The sequence below is a fragment of the Diadema setosum genome, chromosome 17, assembly GCF_964275005.1.
Source record: "Diadema setosum chromosome 17, eeDiaSeto1, whole genome shotgun sequence".
Lineage (NCBI taxonomy): Eukaryota > Metazoa > Echinodermata > Echinoidea > Diadematoida > Diadematidae > Diadema > Diadema setosum.
In genome coordinates this window covers 17,202,490-17,222,466 of record NC_092701.1, presented here as the reverse complement: position 1 = coordinate 17,222,466, position 19,977 = coordinate 17,202,490, and the positions used below count along the sequence as shown (strand labels likewise).

General features: G+C 38.5%; 1 protein-coding gene across 1 annotated transcript in view; it reads right to left on the bottom strand.

Annotated features, from left to right (window-relative positions):
• The window catches only part of LOC140241287 (homeotic protein female sterile-like), a 53,640-nt gene that overhangs the window by 24,557 nt on the left and 9,106 nt on the right, over window positions 1-19,977 (bottom strand). Inside the window, exons 3-12 of the mRNA XM_072321038.1 lie at window positions 11,723-11,881; window positions 8,753-8,899; window positions 7,836-8,016; window positions 6,931-7,202; window positions 6,178-6,486; window positions 5,513-5,614; window positions 4,257-4,385; window positions 2,996-3,190; window positions 1,702-1,988; window positions 594-724 (exon numbers count right to left, since the gene is read on the bottom strand). Of these exons, the coding sequence (XP_072177139.1) occupies window positions 594-724; window positions 1,702-1,988; window positions 2,996-3,190; window positions 4,257-4,385; window positions 5,513-5,614; window positions 6,178-6,486; window positions 6,931-7,202; window positions 7,836-8,016; window positions 8,753-8,899; window positions 11,723-11,881 (1,912 nt within the window). The remainder of the gene's footprint in view (window positions 1-593; window positions 725-1,701; window positions 1,989-2,995; window positions 3,191-4,256; window positions 4,386-5,512; window positions 5,615-6,177; window positions 6,487-6,930; window positions 7,203-7,835; window positions 8,017-8,752; window positions 8,900-11,722; window positions 11,882-19,977) is intronic.

Genomic DNA, 19,977 nt, shown 5'->3' with positions numbered 1-19,977 from the left:
ACTTACAGTATTTTTCAGCATGAAATAGTACAAAATACAGCAAAAGTGACAGTTGGCATTTCTGAATTTTGCCCAAGGTGACTGTCGATGCCTACTTGTTTTTTGGCAGAGGATACTGTAAACATAACTGATTCCATTTTTATAATAATGTCCAACAATCCCACTTAAGCTTTTATTATAAGTCTTTTGCTATAGTCAACTGCCTTTATTTATACTCAGTTTAAAACGTTTCACAAAATGGAACATAAGCACCTTGATGCTGGCTGAAAAAAAGCCAGTGAGTGAGCACATCAACTCTTTGTAAGCCACATTCACATGCCCTACTCGACTGACAAGATACCAACTTTGCACATTTTACTCACACACAATACAGCACAAAAATCAATCAATAAATATATATACATGCCGAAGTACACTGATGTAGCATCACAGCGATAACTTTGCCATAGAATTAACATTGAAGTAATGCTTGCAATTTTCTCTATTTGCTGTACTGCATTTCAAGCATGAACACTTTTGTAAACAGTTTCAGGGCTCTAAAAACACAGTAGTATACTAATGTGAAGGCTGAGGCACATGGAGAACACACTTGCCTGGTAATTTGTTGATATCTAAACTAAGCTGCCTCTTCTCATCATATGACATCGGCTTGGCCATGTCCTCGTCTTCACTCTCTGGTTGGCCACTTGTAGCGACCTTGTTCTTCCTCCCAACTCTTCTGCTACTGCAACAAACAGAGAAATCATGTAAAAATCAATCAGACAACAGACGTAATATGCTTAGTAATGTCAAGCATAGGCCTTAAGATATATTTTTTGGGAAAAAAGTATATGAAGATCATCTCTAAATCAAGGAAAGTGTCCTCCTTCTTGTGCAGTTATGATTTTCCTTCATGCTGTCCTTAAGTTGCACTGGCTGGAAGTAGCATAAACCTTTCACATTTCTTAAGAAGGCTCTTACGGTATTCACATAAGAAAACAAAAATAAACACAGTACCTAATCATTACATATGTACTATGTGTTTGGAGGCATCATCGATAATCCTGATGCACAGCAACAAAAAAGGAAAAAATTATGATACACATGTTTATGAAATGAACATTGAACTCTTTGACATTAGGCTGAAGGTAAAATGAAATGTTTCCATGGCATGAATCAACTCATTCCATAAGGTTTCAGGAAAGGTTGAGATTAACATGGATGGATTGCTATGACCTCAGCTGATTTTAAGTGCCCTTTCACTGCTCACCGCCATGTCTGGAAATAAGCTCAGGTTCTTGCCCGCTGAGGTCAATTTGACATTACAAATATATCAAAATTCCATACTTACTTGCATTTTCAAGACACCAGCAGTAACACACTTAGAAAATGAGTTTCATATCAACATACAAGGTAAGCAACCATGAATTCAAACAAATATATACAGTAGCAAAAAACCAATTCCATCCACAGGGCATGCTTCAAACTTTCTATTCTCATATGACAAAATATACACGTTATCTTCAAGCTTTGAAGCAAAATGAACCCCGTCATGTAGCATGCGGTAACATTCAGTGATTCATAGTAATGAAATTGATTGGTATGGTCTGGTGACAGATTTTGACACTGAGGAAGCCAGCATACAACATGATGAATAGGTTCACTTCGTGTACCATGTAACTGGACAAGGCTAAGGCTATTCTTTGGATAAGTGACACCTACTTTGTCTTTTTAGGCTTGGCCTTCTCCTCATTGCTTTTCATTGTCTTTCTTTGCCTCTTTGCAGCAGGTTTGGGTTTTTCTTGCTCCACCTTGGCCTCCTCTTCCTCCTTCCTTTTCCTCGCCAACGCTTCTTCCATGTCCTTCTTCTTCTGCTTTTCCGCCTCCTCGGCCTTCTTCAACTCCTCCTTTCGCTTCTCGGCGTCGTGCGTGTCTTTCTTCTTTTTCTTCTTCTTTTTCCGATGCGACTGCTGAGATAATGCGGCGAGCTGCTCATGGACTGCTTTGAGCTGAGGAAGGGAAATAGAGGCCAAAAGTGATATCAACTGACGAAGACAAAATAAATAGGAAGCTCTGAACAAGAGAAGTAGTATAACAATTCTGAGTAAATTCTGACAATACCTGAACTTTTGTGAGGAAAGCAGGCACAGCGGCAACAAAGATACAAGACATGATTGTTCCCATAATGCCAACAGCAATACACCTATCCTGCATCCCACTAGTGTTGTCCACAGCATTAAAAAAAAAAAAAAGAATCCTTACAATCTTGCCTTTTAAATGTTTACAATATGGCCATAGAATGGATGAATTTCGTGAGCGTGCATATTTCCAATAAAATTTTTAGTGTGGTAATCTTTTTAGCAGCACTCCTTCATCAAAACTTTTGTTATAATACTCAAGTATCACTTATATAATTCAAAACATGTTTCAACAAAATGGTATGCATTAGATCTTGTAATGGTACCCAAAAACTTACTGGATGTGCCATATATTTAGCGCATCTAATCATTCCTGACTTAGGACTTCCCAAACAATTTTGCAATGGTTATATTTAAATTTGCGATCATGGACTACAACAATGGGCAGGAAAAACATCAGGAAGTGCGTGCACCCATCCATACCATAGGTGTGCCAAGTCTTAGGCCTACTAAACTGTATTATTTGCGCACCTTGTTCAAGTATTGTGTATTATGTACCAGTACATGCACAAATGCTTGTTGCATTCATGTTTGGGATCACAGTTAATCTTTTCATGTGTTGTTAAATTTGCAAATTATACCCAACTTGCGAAATTTCCAATACTAAAAACCCTGTGAAATACATGGCATATACATACAGTAGTTGTTTTATCTACATCGGCAAATAATGACAATACATTGCACACACTACAAATACAAAGGTACAGGAATTGTTGCTCTCATAATCTGTCCTTTTAATATACATATGTGACAGTACAAATGCCATAGACATTGACAAGATGGCAAGCCAATGGGCAAGCATTCTGTCCCATGCCCACCTGTGCTTGTAACTCCTCTAATCTCTTTTCCCTCTCCTCCTCGCTGTCTTCTGACTCTGAGCTGCTGTGGGTGGGGGAGGCCTCTGAGGCGCTGTCACCAGGCTTTGCGTCCCCTTTGCCCCCGGCGTCACTCTCCACCTCCGATGGCTCCAGTGGCTCGTCAGGCATTTTGGCAAATTTCACTTCAAACACATTCTGGAAAAGAGAGACACAACAATCAATGAGGCCACAGGTGACTATTTCAATGTTATCTAAGTTTACCATCGACTAAACTCCAAAAATATCCAGCAGGGCTTGACATAAGTAGTCACCTGAGGCCACTAAAAATTGATGTCGGGCCACCAAATTAAAAAAAAAAAAAATGGCTAACTTTTGTTGGCCCAATCAGGCATTAAGATTCAAAATAGGTTTTTGTTTATTTTGGGCCATTATATTTTCTTTTATGGACAACCAAAATGTCAGGTTTAAAGAGCTCGGCCACCAGAAAAAAAAGAAGAAAAAAGTCAGTGTCGAGCCATGTTCACGTAGTAGTTTACATCAAATACAAAATGCAGATGAGGATATGGAAGGACAATTGTTAACAATAATGATAATGGCAGTGATAGTGATACCAATGATAACTAGAAAAGCACTTGTGAGAGCGCAGACCTCTGCCAAGCAGCTCATTTCGACCCATACATGCATGCTGCTGAAAATTGCCTAATTTAAGTCTTGTGTCTACCGTACCTTATCTGCTGCCTGCATGCTGCGCGGCGCCTCGAGCAGAGCATGTGCTATTGTGAGTGTATGCAAACCTCAAATACGCGCAGCTTGAATTCCCAAGTTCAATGACCCTATTTGCCAAAAGATAAGAAAATCCTTCAAAAATTCATAAAAATATCCAGATTACCACCAAAATTCGGTCATCTGTACCTTGTGTCATTTAACCTTTCCTATAAGTTTCATCAAAATTCCTTAGCAAATTTTTGAATTACTTAGCAAACAGACACACCAACATCGACATAAGCATGACCTCCTTCCTCCTCCCTATAAATATAATTACAATAATACAAAATTTAATAATCCACATCATAATATTAATAACAAAAACAATTGAATATTGTCATAAATAATTTTTCCAATTATCATGCACAGTAAAGCAACTTTTAACAGTGAGCTTCAGCGGGAATTTTCAATCAAAATTCAGCACAGGAAATATAAGAATGTTGAGGGAATGTGTCTTCAGAAGAAAATTCAGGAGCAGCCTTGTTCAACATCTTACTTGCAATCTCCTGGCCATTCCAACAACATCGTGGTCCGGTGGGTTGTACTTGTAGCAATTTGTGAATATCAGCCTCACGTCAGCAGCAAATTCGTTGGCGTTCTTGTAATCCCTGTTTTCAAGCTTTAACTACAGAAATAGAGCATACATTAAGGCATTAGTTTGATGTACATTCAGAATTTACACTGTATATACTGTTGGCTCACTTTTTTCTCCATATACTTTGGCAAGGCATGTTAATGGCCAGAGCAATATTTTATTTCTTTATTTTTTTTTATTTCTTTATTTTTTTGTTAACAGCATCCAATGCAATGGAAAGTCTTAGCCTTTTAAAGCAAATCACTATATTCAGCAACTTTATAATTTTTTGTTCTTTTTCACTAATGATCACAAGTGCCATCAGCACAAAGGACTTTTTTTCTTTCTTTCGGGGGGGGGGGGGGGGGGGATATCGAAGGTTGGGGATAGGTCTTGTACTCACAAATGTGCCATATTTCTTTTTCTTCCCCACAGAACTATATTACCATACGACAATCATGGTTACACTTACAGCTCACAAATGTAATCTTAGAAAAAGTCAAACTTGAACATTTAACTCTTATTAAGTCATATAAGCACTGCATAATTAATGCTGATTTGTATTACCACTGGACTTTCCTTGCCAAAAATTCGGAAGAAGAATATGGCATTTTAGCCTAACTTCAGTGACCTTTGAGTTTGAGGACTGGACCTCAAGTCCAGTCAGCTATCTTCCCTCTGGGCCAAGGATTCTTTCTAACATGGTTTTAATAGACAGATGGGCAAAACAGAAGACTAAAACAATGCTACTGGTACCCTTTGTCAGCGAATGCATGAAAATCAGTTCCTCAGATCCTATAAAGGGCTGAGATGTGGTCTATCGAGTCCTGCTAGAAACTCTCACATCAAAGAATGAAGGACAAAGGGCCTGCCACATCAACATCTATCAAGCCATTTGAAACATCTCAAATCTAGTTACTTATCTAGGGGATCACTAGTTATTTGAGCTTCTTTTTTTAAACTAGGGGATCACTACGAACAAGCCTCTTTTGTGTGCTTTTTGTGATTCCTCCACTATCATTTGTATGTTTGGTATTTTTTTTTTTTTTTATTACCAATGTTGTTGTTTTAATGCCTGACATGAGATGTGGAAAATAAACTCATGAGATGTGGAAAATAAACTCAATTCAAGCTCAAAATCCAATCACCAAAGTTCATTCCTGTATCACTTTTCTTACCTTCACAGTACCCATGTCCATTGGAGTTTTGATGATGTCGTGGTAGTCATGAAGCCCTAATACTTCTGCATCCACAGGCTTGAAGAATGGCCATGCGTATGTCTGTAAAATATACAGCAGGAAATAATGGTATACAAGGTAGTCTATGAGATTGACAACATACGGAAAGCCGGGTACAATAGGCCTGTTATTCTGTATTCCACTGGGAAATTGCAATTTTTTGAATGGTATGGGCACACGATAGACATTTTGATTACAATGGCATATGAATGATGCATATCTATTGGGTGTTTGTGAAACTGAAAATAGTCAACACACATTTATGAAACATCTTGTTTCCTTAAATCTATCATTGACTTAGGAGAAAACAGTTACACATTGTAGGCTCCACTAATAAAAGCAGAAGAAAAAATATTTTTGAAAGCTGTAAAAGATATCAATACCCCATGCTTAAAAATTTCATTGGAGAATTACTATGTGGCAAATATATGTAATAAAAATAAAATGTATTTTCACATAATCTCAGTGATCACGACTGAGAATCACTCAAAAGCTAAGCCAAAAGGCCACCATGAAAGCTGATAAGAAGCAACAAGCCGTAGAGCAAAAGAGAGGGGAAGAAAGATGTGTGACCCACAGATCATGACATGTGACCATTTACTTACTGCATGTTTCTTTGACATCAGTTCCTTGATGACACCATAGCAGTACTTGAGCTGTGTTGACAGTTTCCCCTTCTTTCCCTTCTGATGCTGATCTGACTCGGGTAGCTCCCGATTCGGCGCCTTTATGTGCCTCCGACTACTCTCTCGCCGCTGCTGTGCTTGGATCTTTGCCGGCTGGGCTTGGATCTTGGCTGGCTTGGCCTGGGCCAGGTTGTAGTCTGCGTTGGGGGCTAGGATGGGTTCAGGGGGCTCTATTACAGTTGTGGGTGTTGTTGTGTCAGCTTTCCTTTTCACACCTTTGTTTTTTGCCTGGATCAAATAAGAATACAGGTATAGTATATGTAGAAGGGTAAGGGTGATGCATTTGAATTTTCATAAAGGTAGAGAGACTGACCAAATAAAGACAAAAAGCAAATGAAACGTACATTTGAGATAATGTAAGCTGAATGCTGCTGGAAAAACAGACATTGACTCCTACTCCAGCATAACTCATGCTATGTTTATATCTTATGCTGTGTCAGGTAGTTTTTGAAATATCATCAACCTTTGAATTCAGTCATAGTAAAATCTTCCATGAATAGACCCAGTGATGTCTCAATATCAATACGCAATTTGCAAGCAACATTCCCCTAAACCTTCATACCAGAAATCAAATGCCACTGGAGCTCTGTTCAATGCCAGTCTGGACCTCAAGAAATATTTTGGACGATGAATATTGCATGACTTCACTGATACTTGGACTTTGGCCCTTACTTTTGGGGGTCCTGGAAGAGAGTTTTGCTTGGTTGGAACTCCTGGAGTTGGTGTGGTAGACGCAGCCGTCGTCGACAGCGCCGATGATGACATGGCAGTCGGCGTGGACTGTGTGTTTGCTGCTCCAGGCGGAAGGACCGGAAGTTCAGTGGAAGGTTGTGTTGCTGTAGGTGATTTCATGGCAAGGGGTGGTACATAGGGGCTCTTTGTCTGTCCTGGCTGTGTTGCATTGTGGACCTGTGACGGCTGTGTTGTATTCTGGATGCCCAGCCCTGCAGAAATAGAGGAGTAATTGAAGTCTTTTCATTGAATGCGCACATATCATGAACAGGGGCAGTTGCATTTGTGAAAACACCATGCATATATATTACAAAAACACAATCTGTTCTTTCGCAGGGCTGCCAACCACTACGAGCCAAAAATAAATTAATGGACAATAAAAAAACACTGTGAAGGCAAAAGAAAGGTTTCTGCCAACAAAAAAAAAGGGGGGGCATTGCATATATCATGCATACAGCATCAAATCTTAGAAGGGGAAAAAAAGTCTTCATTGGACAACCATATCATAAAGTAGAAATGAACATAACATCATAAAAACATAGTGAATGGCAGCTCTGCTTTTTGTCACTCTATTAATCAATCATGCATGATTGTAAATTTCCTTATTTTGATACCACTCAGATTACTGGGATAGCATTTCTCATGCAAATTCTAGCTAAATAGATTGTATGTCAAGCAAAGCCTGCTGAGAAGACATAACACCCAAGGACGGTTTCTGCCTTCACTATATCAGGGCTTGAATCTAGGATACTGCCAGAAACTAGCAACAAGGTTGTAATCTAACAATGCCCCCTTGAAATGGACACCCATGGTAAGTGCTAATGGGCAAGTCATCCATTACTCACTTGAATTTGCACTAACCCCCCTGCCGCCTCCCCTTCCTTTCCTCCGATTCCTGCCGGGACCTGCCATGTCCTCCCCATTCCCTGGCTTGGTTGGGGGTGCCAGCTCAACCTCCTCCTGTGGCATTTGGGCAACTTTTGTGAGGAGGAGCTTCTCCAGGGCTTGCGCCATGAGAACAACATCCTGTGTGACAAGCATTAAAGAAAGACAAATATACACACCACATCGAACAATAAGCTTTACATCTATTGATGCAAGACACAATTTCAGTGGAGAAACTACTTTTAAAATAACTGAAGATCGATGACATCAATATTAGTATTGTTTTATTTTCAGTGTGTAGATAATTCATATTGAATCCCACTCAAGTGAGGGGTGTATTAAATAGACAAAATGAACTCTTTTCTACAAGTAACCAGATGGTAGGTATCATACAGAATAGCAGTATGACAGCACCGCAGTAACATCCTTTACAACTAAGTCATGACAGAATGCCTTTTGGGTGTGTTTGCCGAAGCTTACTTCTTTCATAAAAATGACTAAAATACCTTGCATGTGCTTCTAATTGATTATCATCGAATACATGTTTAGACTGAATACAAATATGAGAGTACTGTATATACACCATATATTTAGCGAGTCTAAATTTTCGCGAATCGGAACTTCCCGACAATTTCGCAAGTGGTAAAATTTGCGATCATGGAGTGCTGTACTGAATGGAGAAATGTATACTTGTCCGTCACATGCCTATCGGGATCAGAGTCATTATTTTCGTGGGTCTTTAATTTTGCAAATAGCACTTGACTCGCGAAATTCGTGAAAATAAAAACCTTGCAAAATATTCAGTGTATACAGTACGCAAAAAAAAAAAAGGCTACAAAGGGAAACAGGAGAGATAAATTTAAATGTGCCAACTTACCTCACCAGGTTTGTTATATACATAGCAATTTGTGAACATTAAGTTGAAGTCTGAGATGCATTCTTTTGCACTGTGGTAGTAGTTGCTCTCCAGTCGTTTCTTGATTGTTCCAAGGTCCATAGGAGTCTTGATTATATTGAAGTAATCCTAAGGGGTAAAACGTAATATGTGCTATGTGTAAACAGAATCATACAACACATATTTCATTACTTCATGTCAAGTTTGTACCTGGTTACATTGTGCTTCAACAATGTATAGTCAAATGGTTTGCCTACATGTAATCAACAACTCTTGTCACCAGTTGATAAGTGTGTTCAACTTTGCACAGCATAAAATACGACAGGTACTTCCTTCGTTTACCATGGCTAATTCCATCATGTAGTTAAACTTTGAGGTTAAACCGCCATCAAGCAAAAGCCACAGCTAAATGGGTTTAAAATCAGAGTGGGTTATGACAAAAAATGTTACAAAAGTCTACAGTATTGGTTACATTTTCAGATTTAGCCCTTATCAAATCAAATCTTCTAATTCCCCATTGGTCCTGTAGGAGCTAACTAAATGGCAATCAAATAGAAAGCTTAACCCTATTTTAAAGGACAAGTTCACCTTCATTAATATAAGGATTGAGAGAATGTAGCAATATTAGTAGAATACATCATTGAAAGTTTGTGGAAAATCGGACAATCCGTTCAAAAGTTATGAATTTTTGAAGTTTTTGTGCAGTCACCGCTGGATGAGAAGACTACTGCACTGTATGATGTCACATGCGTACAACAATATAAGGAAAATATAAAGAGAATTTCACAAAATGTCATCTTTTGAAAAAAGTACACATTCCCTTGACTCGTTACTGACATATGTTATGGGTAATATCATTCCCATTGCCTTTAGAAAGAGGCAAGTCAAGTGCTCTTTTATTATGCGAAAAAAGTGAAAATATGTTGAATTTTCTTTACATTTTCTTTATACTGTTGTACTCATATGACATCATAAGCCTCAGTAGTCTCCTCATCCAGCGGTTCCAACACAAAAATTTAAACAAGAGACCCGCAGGTCTAGCGCTCACCTGAGTATCGCAAGTTCACCTTTCACGCAGTCACTAATCTAAATTATTCACAGCTCTACTAAAATTTGACCAGGCATTCTCAAGTAGAAGATGAAAATGTACAATAAGGGCCCAAATTTTTTAAGATTCCTTAATTTGGGGGGGGGGGGGGGGATTGGGGCCCCCTGGGGCCCTCTGGGTGGGGCATGGTGCCCATTTTGATAAATTGAGATCCTGACCCCCTAGGGATGCTACCTGCCAAGTTTGACGAAAATCCATCATAAGGTTTTCATGAAGAAGATGAAAATGTACAATTCAGGCCCCCATTTGGACCTTCCCAACCTCCCCCCCCCCCCTGCCCCCAAGATGGGCACCCCTGCATCTGCTATGAACAAACTACAGTCATTAATGTACTCACTCATAGTATTATCTTAGCTCTATAACTTCTGATTCTAGAGAAGATTTTTAAAGATTTAGTCATTTTGGGAGGTTTGGGCCCCCCTGGGGCCCCTGGGTGGGGCATGGTGCCCATTTTAACAATTGAGATCCTAACCCCCTAGAGATGCTACCTGCCAAGTTTGGTGAAAATTGGTCATGGGGTTCTCAAGAAGAAGATGAAAATGTACAATTTAGGCCCCATTAGGACCCCTCCCCACCCCCCTCCCCTAGGTCCCAAGGGGGGCACCCCTGATTCTGCCATGAACAAACTTGAAACTACAGTCATCAATGTACTAACTCATAGTATTAACTTAGCTCTATCACTTCTGGTTCTAGAGAAGAAGATTTTTACAGATTCCTTAATTATGGGGGGTTTGGGCCCCCCTAAGGGCCCCCTGGGTGGGGCATGGTGCTCATTTTAACAAATTGAATTCCTAACCCCCTAGGGATGCTACCTACCAAGTTTGATGAAAATCGGTCTTGGGGTTTTCAAGAAGAAGATGAAAATGTAAAAAGTTTACGCACGACGGACGACGCACGCCGGACGCCGGATGAAGGGCGATCGCAATAGCTCACTTGAGCCTTTGGCTCAGGTGAGCTAAAAATTCATAACTTTTGCATCGATTGTCCAATTTTCCTCAAACTTTCACTGATGCGTTCTACTAATATTGCTGCATTCTCTCAATCCTTATGTTTATGAAGGTGAACTTGTCCTTTAACTGGGCTATTTGAGACCAAGTTTTTACTGGGGGGTCAATTTGACCCCCCTTCAGATCTCGGCCGCCGATCGCGTGATTGCCGCAAAATTTTGCCTGAAGATACATTGTAGAGCCAGATGTCAACTACAAGATTACATGGTCATACAATAGAAAAAAAAAAATTGGCTTTCTATTTATAGTAAATTAATAGTGTAAATTTATGCATGAAATCATATATTCACCTATAACTCCATTAAAATGACTGAAGGATTGCTAAATTTTTGTGTCAGAGTTCCTCAAGACACATCAACAATTTTCTTGTAAAAAAATTGCAAAATCAAAATCAGTTTCTTTTTTTTATTGTTTTGTTAATTTCTTTGTATTTTCGACCTTTTGATTTCTATTGTTTTTTTTGCCAAAATTTGTTGCAGGCACTTTTTCAAGCTTATCTACATCAGAATTGATTCATTTCAATGGATAAAAGTTGAAATAATCCAATTTATATCAATTTAACAAAAAAACACAATTTGCATTGGATTTGCACACGATATCATGAATTTGAGCCATTTTCGGGTTGATATGCGTATGCAAAACGTTACGTAACTTCAGGACAGAGTACCCGGACGTCGCAAATTTGGTCTCAAAATATGCGGGAGACTTCAATGAAAAAGTCATGAAACGACGCGGCAAAATCTTTGCGCGTCGCGGAATCGTGGTGCGAAATGTTGAGGGGGGGTCAATTTGACCCCCTCTCCCACTTGGAATAGGGTTAATGCTGAAAATACTCACTGGTAGGTTGAGTTTGACTGGGTCGACAGGATGATGAAATGGCCACGCAAACTGATGTTTCCATAGTGCCTTCATGACCACTTTCTGAAGATATTGCAATTGATTGGTTTGCCTCCCCATTGGCTTACTGTGTCCAGTGGCCGAGGCAATGTCAGATGTCTGCATGAGAGAGAAAACAGATCTTTAATTACAAATCATTTCGGAATACTGTACACTCAATCTCAAACCATCATGAAAACAAATGTGATCCTCATAGCTTGCATCATTTCTCACTCTCGACACAGTTACAGTGAACACAGGTATGTGGTTTAATGAATAGCACACAGGCATAAAGAAATGCATCATGTATACAATAAGTTCATTCACAGAAGTATAGTGAAATAACATTTCCACTATCAAAGTTAAAGGTATTAGCCCACATTTGTTAACTTGCAGCAATTGGTCTCATACAATGTAGTTAGCATGGAGTTTGGGTAGATTGCAGTAACACCTGTGCAAAATTTCGTTCCAATTAGTCCATTACTTTCATAAAAATAAATGAAAATGCACCGTAATCCGTATGCATGCGTATAACGCTCGCTAGCTCCGGTCCATGTACGTGTTACACGTACAATGTACGTAGCTATAGCCCGCGCTCGTAATTCGATTTTGGGTCGGGTTGACCCGGTTTGAAAATTGATTTTAAAACGATGATTTTCTCTCTTTTATCGAATGGTATAGACAAAGAGCGACAGGTGAGGTATGTTACTGTTATAACTTGTACTTCAGAAGTCATATTGGACCTGTTTTATGCAGTTTTGATTTTCGTGGGTTTGCAAATGTGGGCTAGTACCTTTAACAGTATATTAAGTCTTGTCATTACCCATCCATGAACACAAAACTTGGTGTGCTACACCATGGCACACTATTAAGTCAACAAGCTGGGAGACATCACTGTCTCACTTTTCCACTCTTCCCTACTACTGTTTGACTAGTAACAACTGTCTACAGTACTTACTGCAGTTGTATACATAAAGTTGTAAAGTGTTGCTAACAGAAGATATGAAAGGGTTATCATTATATTGTAAAGAAGCAGAGTGCCATTGTCATCTCCACTATTACCTGAGTGGTGACTACACCATGAATGTCAGTTCATTGATACATGATTGTGCTCCCTTAATTTTTTCCCTCTTTTCCTTCAAAGGACAAGTTCACCTTCATAGACATGTAGATTGAGTGCATGCAGCAATATTAGTAGAACACATCAGTGAGAGTTTGAGGAAGATTGGATAACCCGTTCAAAAGTGAGAGTTTGAGGAAGATTGGACAAACCGTTCAAAAGATATGAATTTTTGAAGTTTCTGCCCAGTCACTGCTGGATGAGAAGACTACTACAACTTGTGATGTCACATGTGTACAACAATATAAAGAAAACATAAAGAAAATTCAACATATTTTCACTTTTCTTGGATAATAAAAGATTGCTTGACTTGCCTCTTTTAGAAGGCAGGGGGAATAATATTACCTTTAACATACATCAGTGAAAGGTTGAGGAAATGTGCACTTTTTTCAAAAATTTAATTTTGTGAAATTCTCTTGAAACAAGGAAAAGTAGAAATTACGCGGTGCATAATATATGTCCCCGCCGGAAGTAGCATTTAGTAGCAAAATGTACAATATAGGTAAAAAGATCAAGGTCAAAGGTCAAAGAAGTCAAAGGTCAAAATTCTATGTAGAAGTTTTGAAGCCCTCACCTAGTGCCATCACATAAAGCAAACGGAATCGAAATCGGGTTAGAAATGGCGAAGGAGTAGCATTTTGTAGCCAATGTACAATATAGGTAAAAAATCAAGGTCAAAGGTCAAAGAAGTCAAAGGACAAAATTCTGTGTAGAAGTTTTGAAGCCCTCACCTAGTGCCATCACATAAAGCAAACGGAATCGAAATCGGGTTAGAAATGGCGAAGGAGTAGCATTTAATAGCAAAATGTACAATACAGGTCAAAAATCAAGGTCAGAGGTCAAAGAAGTCAAAGGTCAAAATTCTGTGTAGAAGTTTTGAAGCCCTCACCAAGTGCCATCACTTAAAGCAAACGGAATTGAAATCGGGTTACAAATGGCGAAGGAGTAGCATTTTGTAGCAAAATGTACAATTTAGGTCAAAAATCAAGGTCAAAGGTCAAAGAAGTCAAAGGTCAAAATTCTGTGTAGAAGTTTTGAAGCCCTCACCTAGTGCCATCATATAAAGCAAACGGAATCGAAATCGGGTTAGAAATGGCGAAGGAGTAGCATTTTGTAGCCAATGTACAATATAGGCAAAAAATCAAGGTCAAAGGTCAAAGAAGTCAAAGGTCAAAATTCTGTGTAGAAGTTTTGAAGCCCTCACCTAGTGCCATCATATAAAGCAAACGGAATCAAAATCGGGTTAGAAATGGCGAAGGAGTAGCATTTTGAAGCAAAATGTACAATATAGGTCAAAGGTCAAGGTCAAAGGTCACAACTGAAATTCTTTATAGAAGTTTCAAAGCTCCCATGTAGTGCTATCATATAAAGCAAACAGAATCAAAATCGGGTTAGAAATGGCGAAGGAGTAGCATTTTGAACATTTTGATCACACACGGACGCACGGACGGACGCACGGACGGACGCACGGACGGACACACGGACACACGGACACACACACGTACGGAGCCCGTTTCATAGTCCCCTGCTCGAACTCGTTCGGCGGGGACAATTATCCTTATATCGTTGTACGCATGTGACATCATACACTGTACACTTGTAGTAGTCTTCTCATCCAGCAGTTACTGCCCAGATGATTTAAAAATTCATAACTTTTGAACAGATTGTCCGATTTTCCCCAGACTTTCACTAAGGTGTTCTCATAATATTGCTGCATTCACGTAATCCACATGTATATGAAGGTGAACTTGTCCTTTAAAATACATACCCTCTGTCATACAGTACAAGGGCAAAATTACATACCTATTTTGAAGGATAAAATGTAATGTTCAAGAACTATATACAATTGTAAGTAAATCAGTAACAGCATGCAATATTGCTCAAGCATTTTGCTTATACAATTTGTAAGATGACCATAATAGGCACAACTAAGGAAAATCTAAGCAATATTAAAATGTTACACATGGTCACACAACAAGAAATGTAGTGTGTAACATGCACCATTGTACAGTGTACATAATGTACTGTACAATGTATTAAAGGGAAGGTAAACCCAAAGAACAATGTGGATTGAGTGAAAGCAGTGACATTAGTAGAACACATCAGTGAAAGTTTGAGGAAAATCGGACAATCGATGCAAAAGTTATGAATTTTTAAAGTTTTGGTGTTGGAACCGCTGGATGAGGAGACTACTAGAGGATATGACGTATGAGTGGACAACAATACAAAGAAAATATAAAGGAAATTCAACAAAAATTCACTTTTCTAGAATTATGAAAAAACAATGGACCAACCGCTTTCAGAAAGCAGGGGGAATAATTGCTACCCTTAACATATATCAATATCAAGTTGATGGAATTTGTAATTTTCATGAAAAATTGATTTTTGCAGAATTTTCTTTATATTTTCTTGGTATTGTTGTCCACTCATACGTCATAACCTCTAGTAGTCACCTCATCCAGCGGTTCCAACATCAAAACTTTAAAAATGCATAACTTTTGCATCGATTGTCCGATTTTCTTCAAACTTTCACTGATGTGTTCTACTAATGTTGCTGCTTTCACTCAATCCACATTGTTCTTGGGGTTTATCTTCCCTTTAATATGGGATAGTATTGGTTGAAGTGAGGATCCAGCTTCTAACATTTTGTGAGATATTTAGAAACCACTCGATGAAATGTTAATGACCATACAATTCTAAGGGGAACTGAAAGTTAATTTGATGAAAATCTGTTATGAAATACTGAGATATTCGAAAACATGGCAAAGATCCTCATAAAAGTTGTGGCCTGTTGCACTTCATCAGGATTGCTTTTACTTGGTATTTCTACCATTTCAAGGCCAATTTTAATCATATAAAACTTGAATTCCACTAACAATTACACGTTCCTTCATACTTCATAAGAGGTTTCTCATTATCTCACAAACATGCATGCAAAGTAGGAAACCTGCAGCCTCATCTAAACCAAAACTGTACCATCCCTTCAAAGGCACATGGTCCCCATGGTTTAGTCAAATGCGTACGCGGGCGCACGGCACAAGTTTCCTATACATGTAGAGACCTACGCTATCGACTCCTCTTAAGCGCTTACGCTGTGACCCATTTCCCCCGAGTCCGAAGAAGTCCAATCTACTGTAGTCAGTGGTCTGATCACAGTTCAGCTCATGATTCGGCTGAGGGGGATGACAGCTTTAGCAAATTTCTTTTGTGATGTCATAATAAGAAGCACATACAAAACTTGTACTGTACGAGCTGAAATTTTCGCGGTGGTTTTATTTTCGCGAATTTCGCGAATTGCCTTTGAACCGCGAAAATAACAACACGCGAAAATAACAACGTGCGAACAGATAAGCACAGTTAGACCTCGCATCCGCGAAATTAACAACACATGAAAATGTTCTCCTAGTAGCAATTCGCAAAAATATCTGTACGCGAAAATTTCAGCACGTACAGTATGCACGCACCCTGGCATTTACAGACTGCGTGATGCGCAGAGAAGACAACGAAGGCAACATCACCTAGCAACACCCAGACACCTACGCGCTTTACTCTTGATGACAGCTCAACTTCGGCAATCTTCGTATCAATGCTAACAGTGATCAGGGGGGTGTTTCATCAACGTTTGTCAGCGCTGATAAGTTGTCAGCGCTGACAATTTCAGCAAAAACCTTGGTTTTGATTGGCTGAGATGCTCTGGTCACTGACTGTTACTATGGTGATTGTCAGCGATGACAACTTTTTGCGCTGACAAGCGTTGATGAAACACCCCCCTGTAGTATCATCAACAGCGCCCTCTACACTACCGGGACTATGTGCCTTTAACTCCAGGGGAAACACATTTCTTTATGTCTGCTGCCTTCAAACATACAAAATCTGAACGATTATGTGTAATAAATCTTATGCTGCATCAATATGACCTACAGTGTATGATAATCAGGTAAATAAATTGATTTAGTAACAGTCTAGTCTAACAAACCATGAACTTTCTGTCTGGCACATTCTAAACACATGCAACCTACACTAGAAGTACTCTGACCTTGGAACTTTTCAGGGTGCAAAGCACTTTTGTTAGAACAGAAATGGTGTGTGTCTATGCCACACAAGATAGAATTCTGTTGAATACTAAGTAAATTATTAAAGGGATTCTATAAACCTTTTAAATATCACATCAATTAAAAAGAGTGTACTGATATATTGCCCTGCCACTATTTATGATTATGTGCTTGACTGAAAAATGCACGTGAACACACAATCGCACAGCATTTACTGTGAAATTTCACTGCAGGACATTGAATCGGCCACAATGGAACTCATGACCCCATGTCTAAATTAGTTCTTACTTGAACAGACATATGGTACACATGGGCATTTCCACAGAAAGAGGGTACATTTCAGCCTTCAGGGATGTTGCTTTATTTTCTGTTTCCCATGTGCATTACCCCCTGTACAACACAATCTTTTTGAACACTTTATTGAGAGATCACTGTGTCCCAAAATTGCTTCAAAGAAGCAATCTAGTAGAATTTTTGCCAAAATGAAAATTTTTGAGGTAACATTTTATGTAAAGCTGGACAGACAACTGTGAATGCTTTAATATTTAAACTTTAATTTTCAACTGAATGGCCTTATATTGATTAGAAAAGATAACAACAGCTCTAATATTCAATTGAACAACTAGAAAACAACTCGGAGAGCGCTGTCCTCTGCAGAGCCAGCAACTCATTTCCACCGACACATGCATGCGATTTCTCAATATGGCAGCCTTTTGTTTCCGTCATCAGCTTCCAGCTGCATGGCACCTTGCCCGAGCAGAGCACTCACTTTAGTGCGCATTGTCCTCAAGTACACACACCTTGAATCCCTAAGTTCACTGACCTTATATGCCAAAATATCAAAATATCCTTCAAAACATCCATACAAATTTCCGGATCACTACCAAAATTTAATCATCTGTTCCTTGTGTCATTATCGACTTTTCCTGTACCGGTATCTTTCATTCAAATCTGTTCACAACTTCTTGAATTATTTTGCAAACAGACAAACCAATGCCGATAATCACTTAACCTCCTTCCTTGGTAGAGGTAAAAATGCAAGTTTTGTCTGTCCATGTCACAACAGTACACGACACACTATAGTCTATAAATGGTATTTCAATGCAATGTTCAAATGAATGAATGAGCTTATCAATGTTGGCCATTCAGTTCAAACACAAAGTTTCAATGAGCATTCATTATTTGACCTTCATATGTCAATACATAGATGTCTGTCCAGCAGTGCATACAGTGTATGTCACCCAATTTTTTTCATTTAGGCAAAAATTCTAATAGATGGCTTCTTTGAAGCAATTTTGGGGCAAAGTTACAGCGTTAAAGTAATCTAAATTATGGTATTGTATGGGGGGGGGGGGGGGGTAATGCAAATTGGAGACAAAAGAAAGTGACATCCCTGAAATATTATGGTGGAAATGTCCATGTTAAAGTACACTGTACCAAGTTTCAATCAGATCTTGAAAGTCCTTGTCAAGCTCTAATGCTATCGATGGATTGCCATACACAGGATTACTGGTCAGTCTGTACACCTAACCCTCCTTCACATTGACAGGTAAGAAGTACAATTGTATATTATATATTATGACTGAGTCAAAATTTATAATTCCATTAATTCCTTAACCTCTATCCAATTTTTTTTGGGAAAAAAATGTCACTGTTATCCTTATAAAATTTTACTGTCTACATTGTATCAGACTAACTTTTGACTGACCAGAGTCCGGAATCCGCCTTTCTGTACATGTAAATTTGGAAATCTAAAACGTATGTGGTGCATCTGAATGGGTTTCAACCATTCCATATTTATTTCATGGATCCCATTCTGCCCAATCAACTCAAGCCTGTGCATTGTACATTATTGTACAGATCATATACTGACAAATTGCTACTTGTACTGTATGCACATCATGGTACAATGTTGCATGAATGGCTAGAAGTGTAAGCAAAAGAAGAGCATACAAAGTTCAATATCTGAGAATCTGCGATGCAATGGCAGACCATACAGGGTTGTAGATACACCATATAAAAAGACATGTCTTCTAATCTAAGAATAATTAATACAAAATCATGAGAACACAATTCAAGAAACTCTATATAAAAAACAGCACAGTACGTCCTTTCCAGCGTACAGTACAGTGTACATACAAAGTTGTACATTGTACCACAAATCCAATGCACATCTCACAAACTGCAAATCAGTAGCATACTTTGATGAACTATTAACCATTCATAGACTCTCTAAATCTACAAATGGATTTCAATAACAGCTTGTAAACCTTTTCATAGCATCTCTTCAAATCTGTAGAGTTATGTATTCTTAGTTCATCAGGTAAATAATCATACAATTACTGCAACATTTTCAGTCCTTGTCAATTTGATTATTTAATAGTTAAAGCTAGATTAAACAGGTAGACAAGTCAAAGCCTGCAGACTTACAATGTATTCATTTACCTATTCTTTGGTCCATCCATGTGAAGATGAAATGTAACTTTCAGAACAAGATTCAATGAAGTCCAAATTTATGAGAAAAAAAAATGAAAAAATAAAATGTGGCTTGCAGGGGGTTAGCCAGTCTAATTAAGAATAGATTCAACATCATCTCAAAATAGTAGAACAATGTCACACTGGCCTAAAAATTGTATATTAATCAACACCTTAAGAAAGGAAGTACTGGTACAGATAGCACTTCTCTTTAGTACAATGTATCATATTCCACTCTCATACTTTTGTTAACCAGCAAGTTCTTCAAACTTTGCTGAGTTGGTCAAACAAAGAATTCTCATCCCTTGATTACAATTAATTCAGAAAATGACACAAAGGGACACATGCAGCATCTGGCTGGGATATTTTAAAATCAATTTTACTGGACATCACAGAGAATTTCAGGTTTCACCGGTCTCTCTAGGGATTCAGCACTCAAAAACATTATGCATACAAACTACGCTGAACTGTTGATAACATACTAATTAAGTGAGAAATAAAATCACTACTCAATATATTTTGCTTCAAAAAGATGCTGACACATTAATAAGCCATTGCAGTCTAGAACC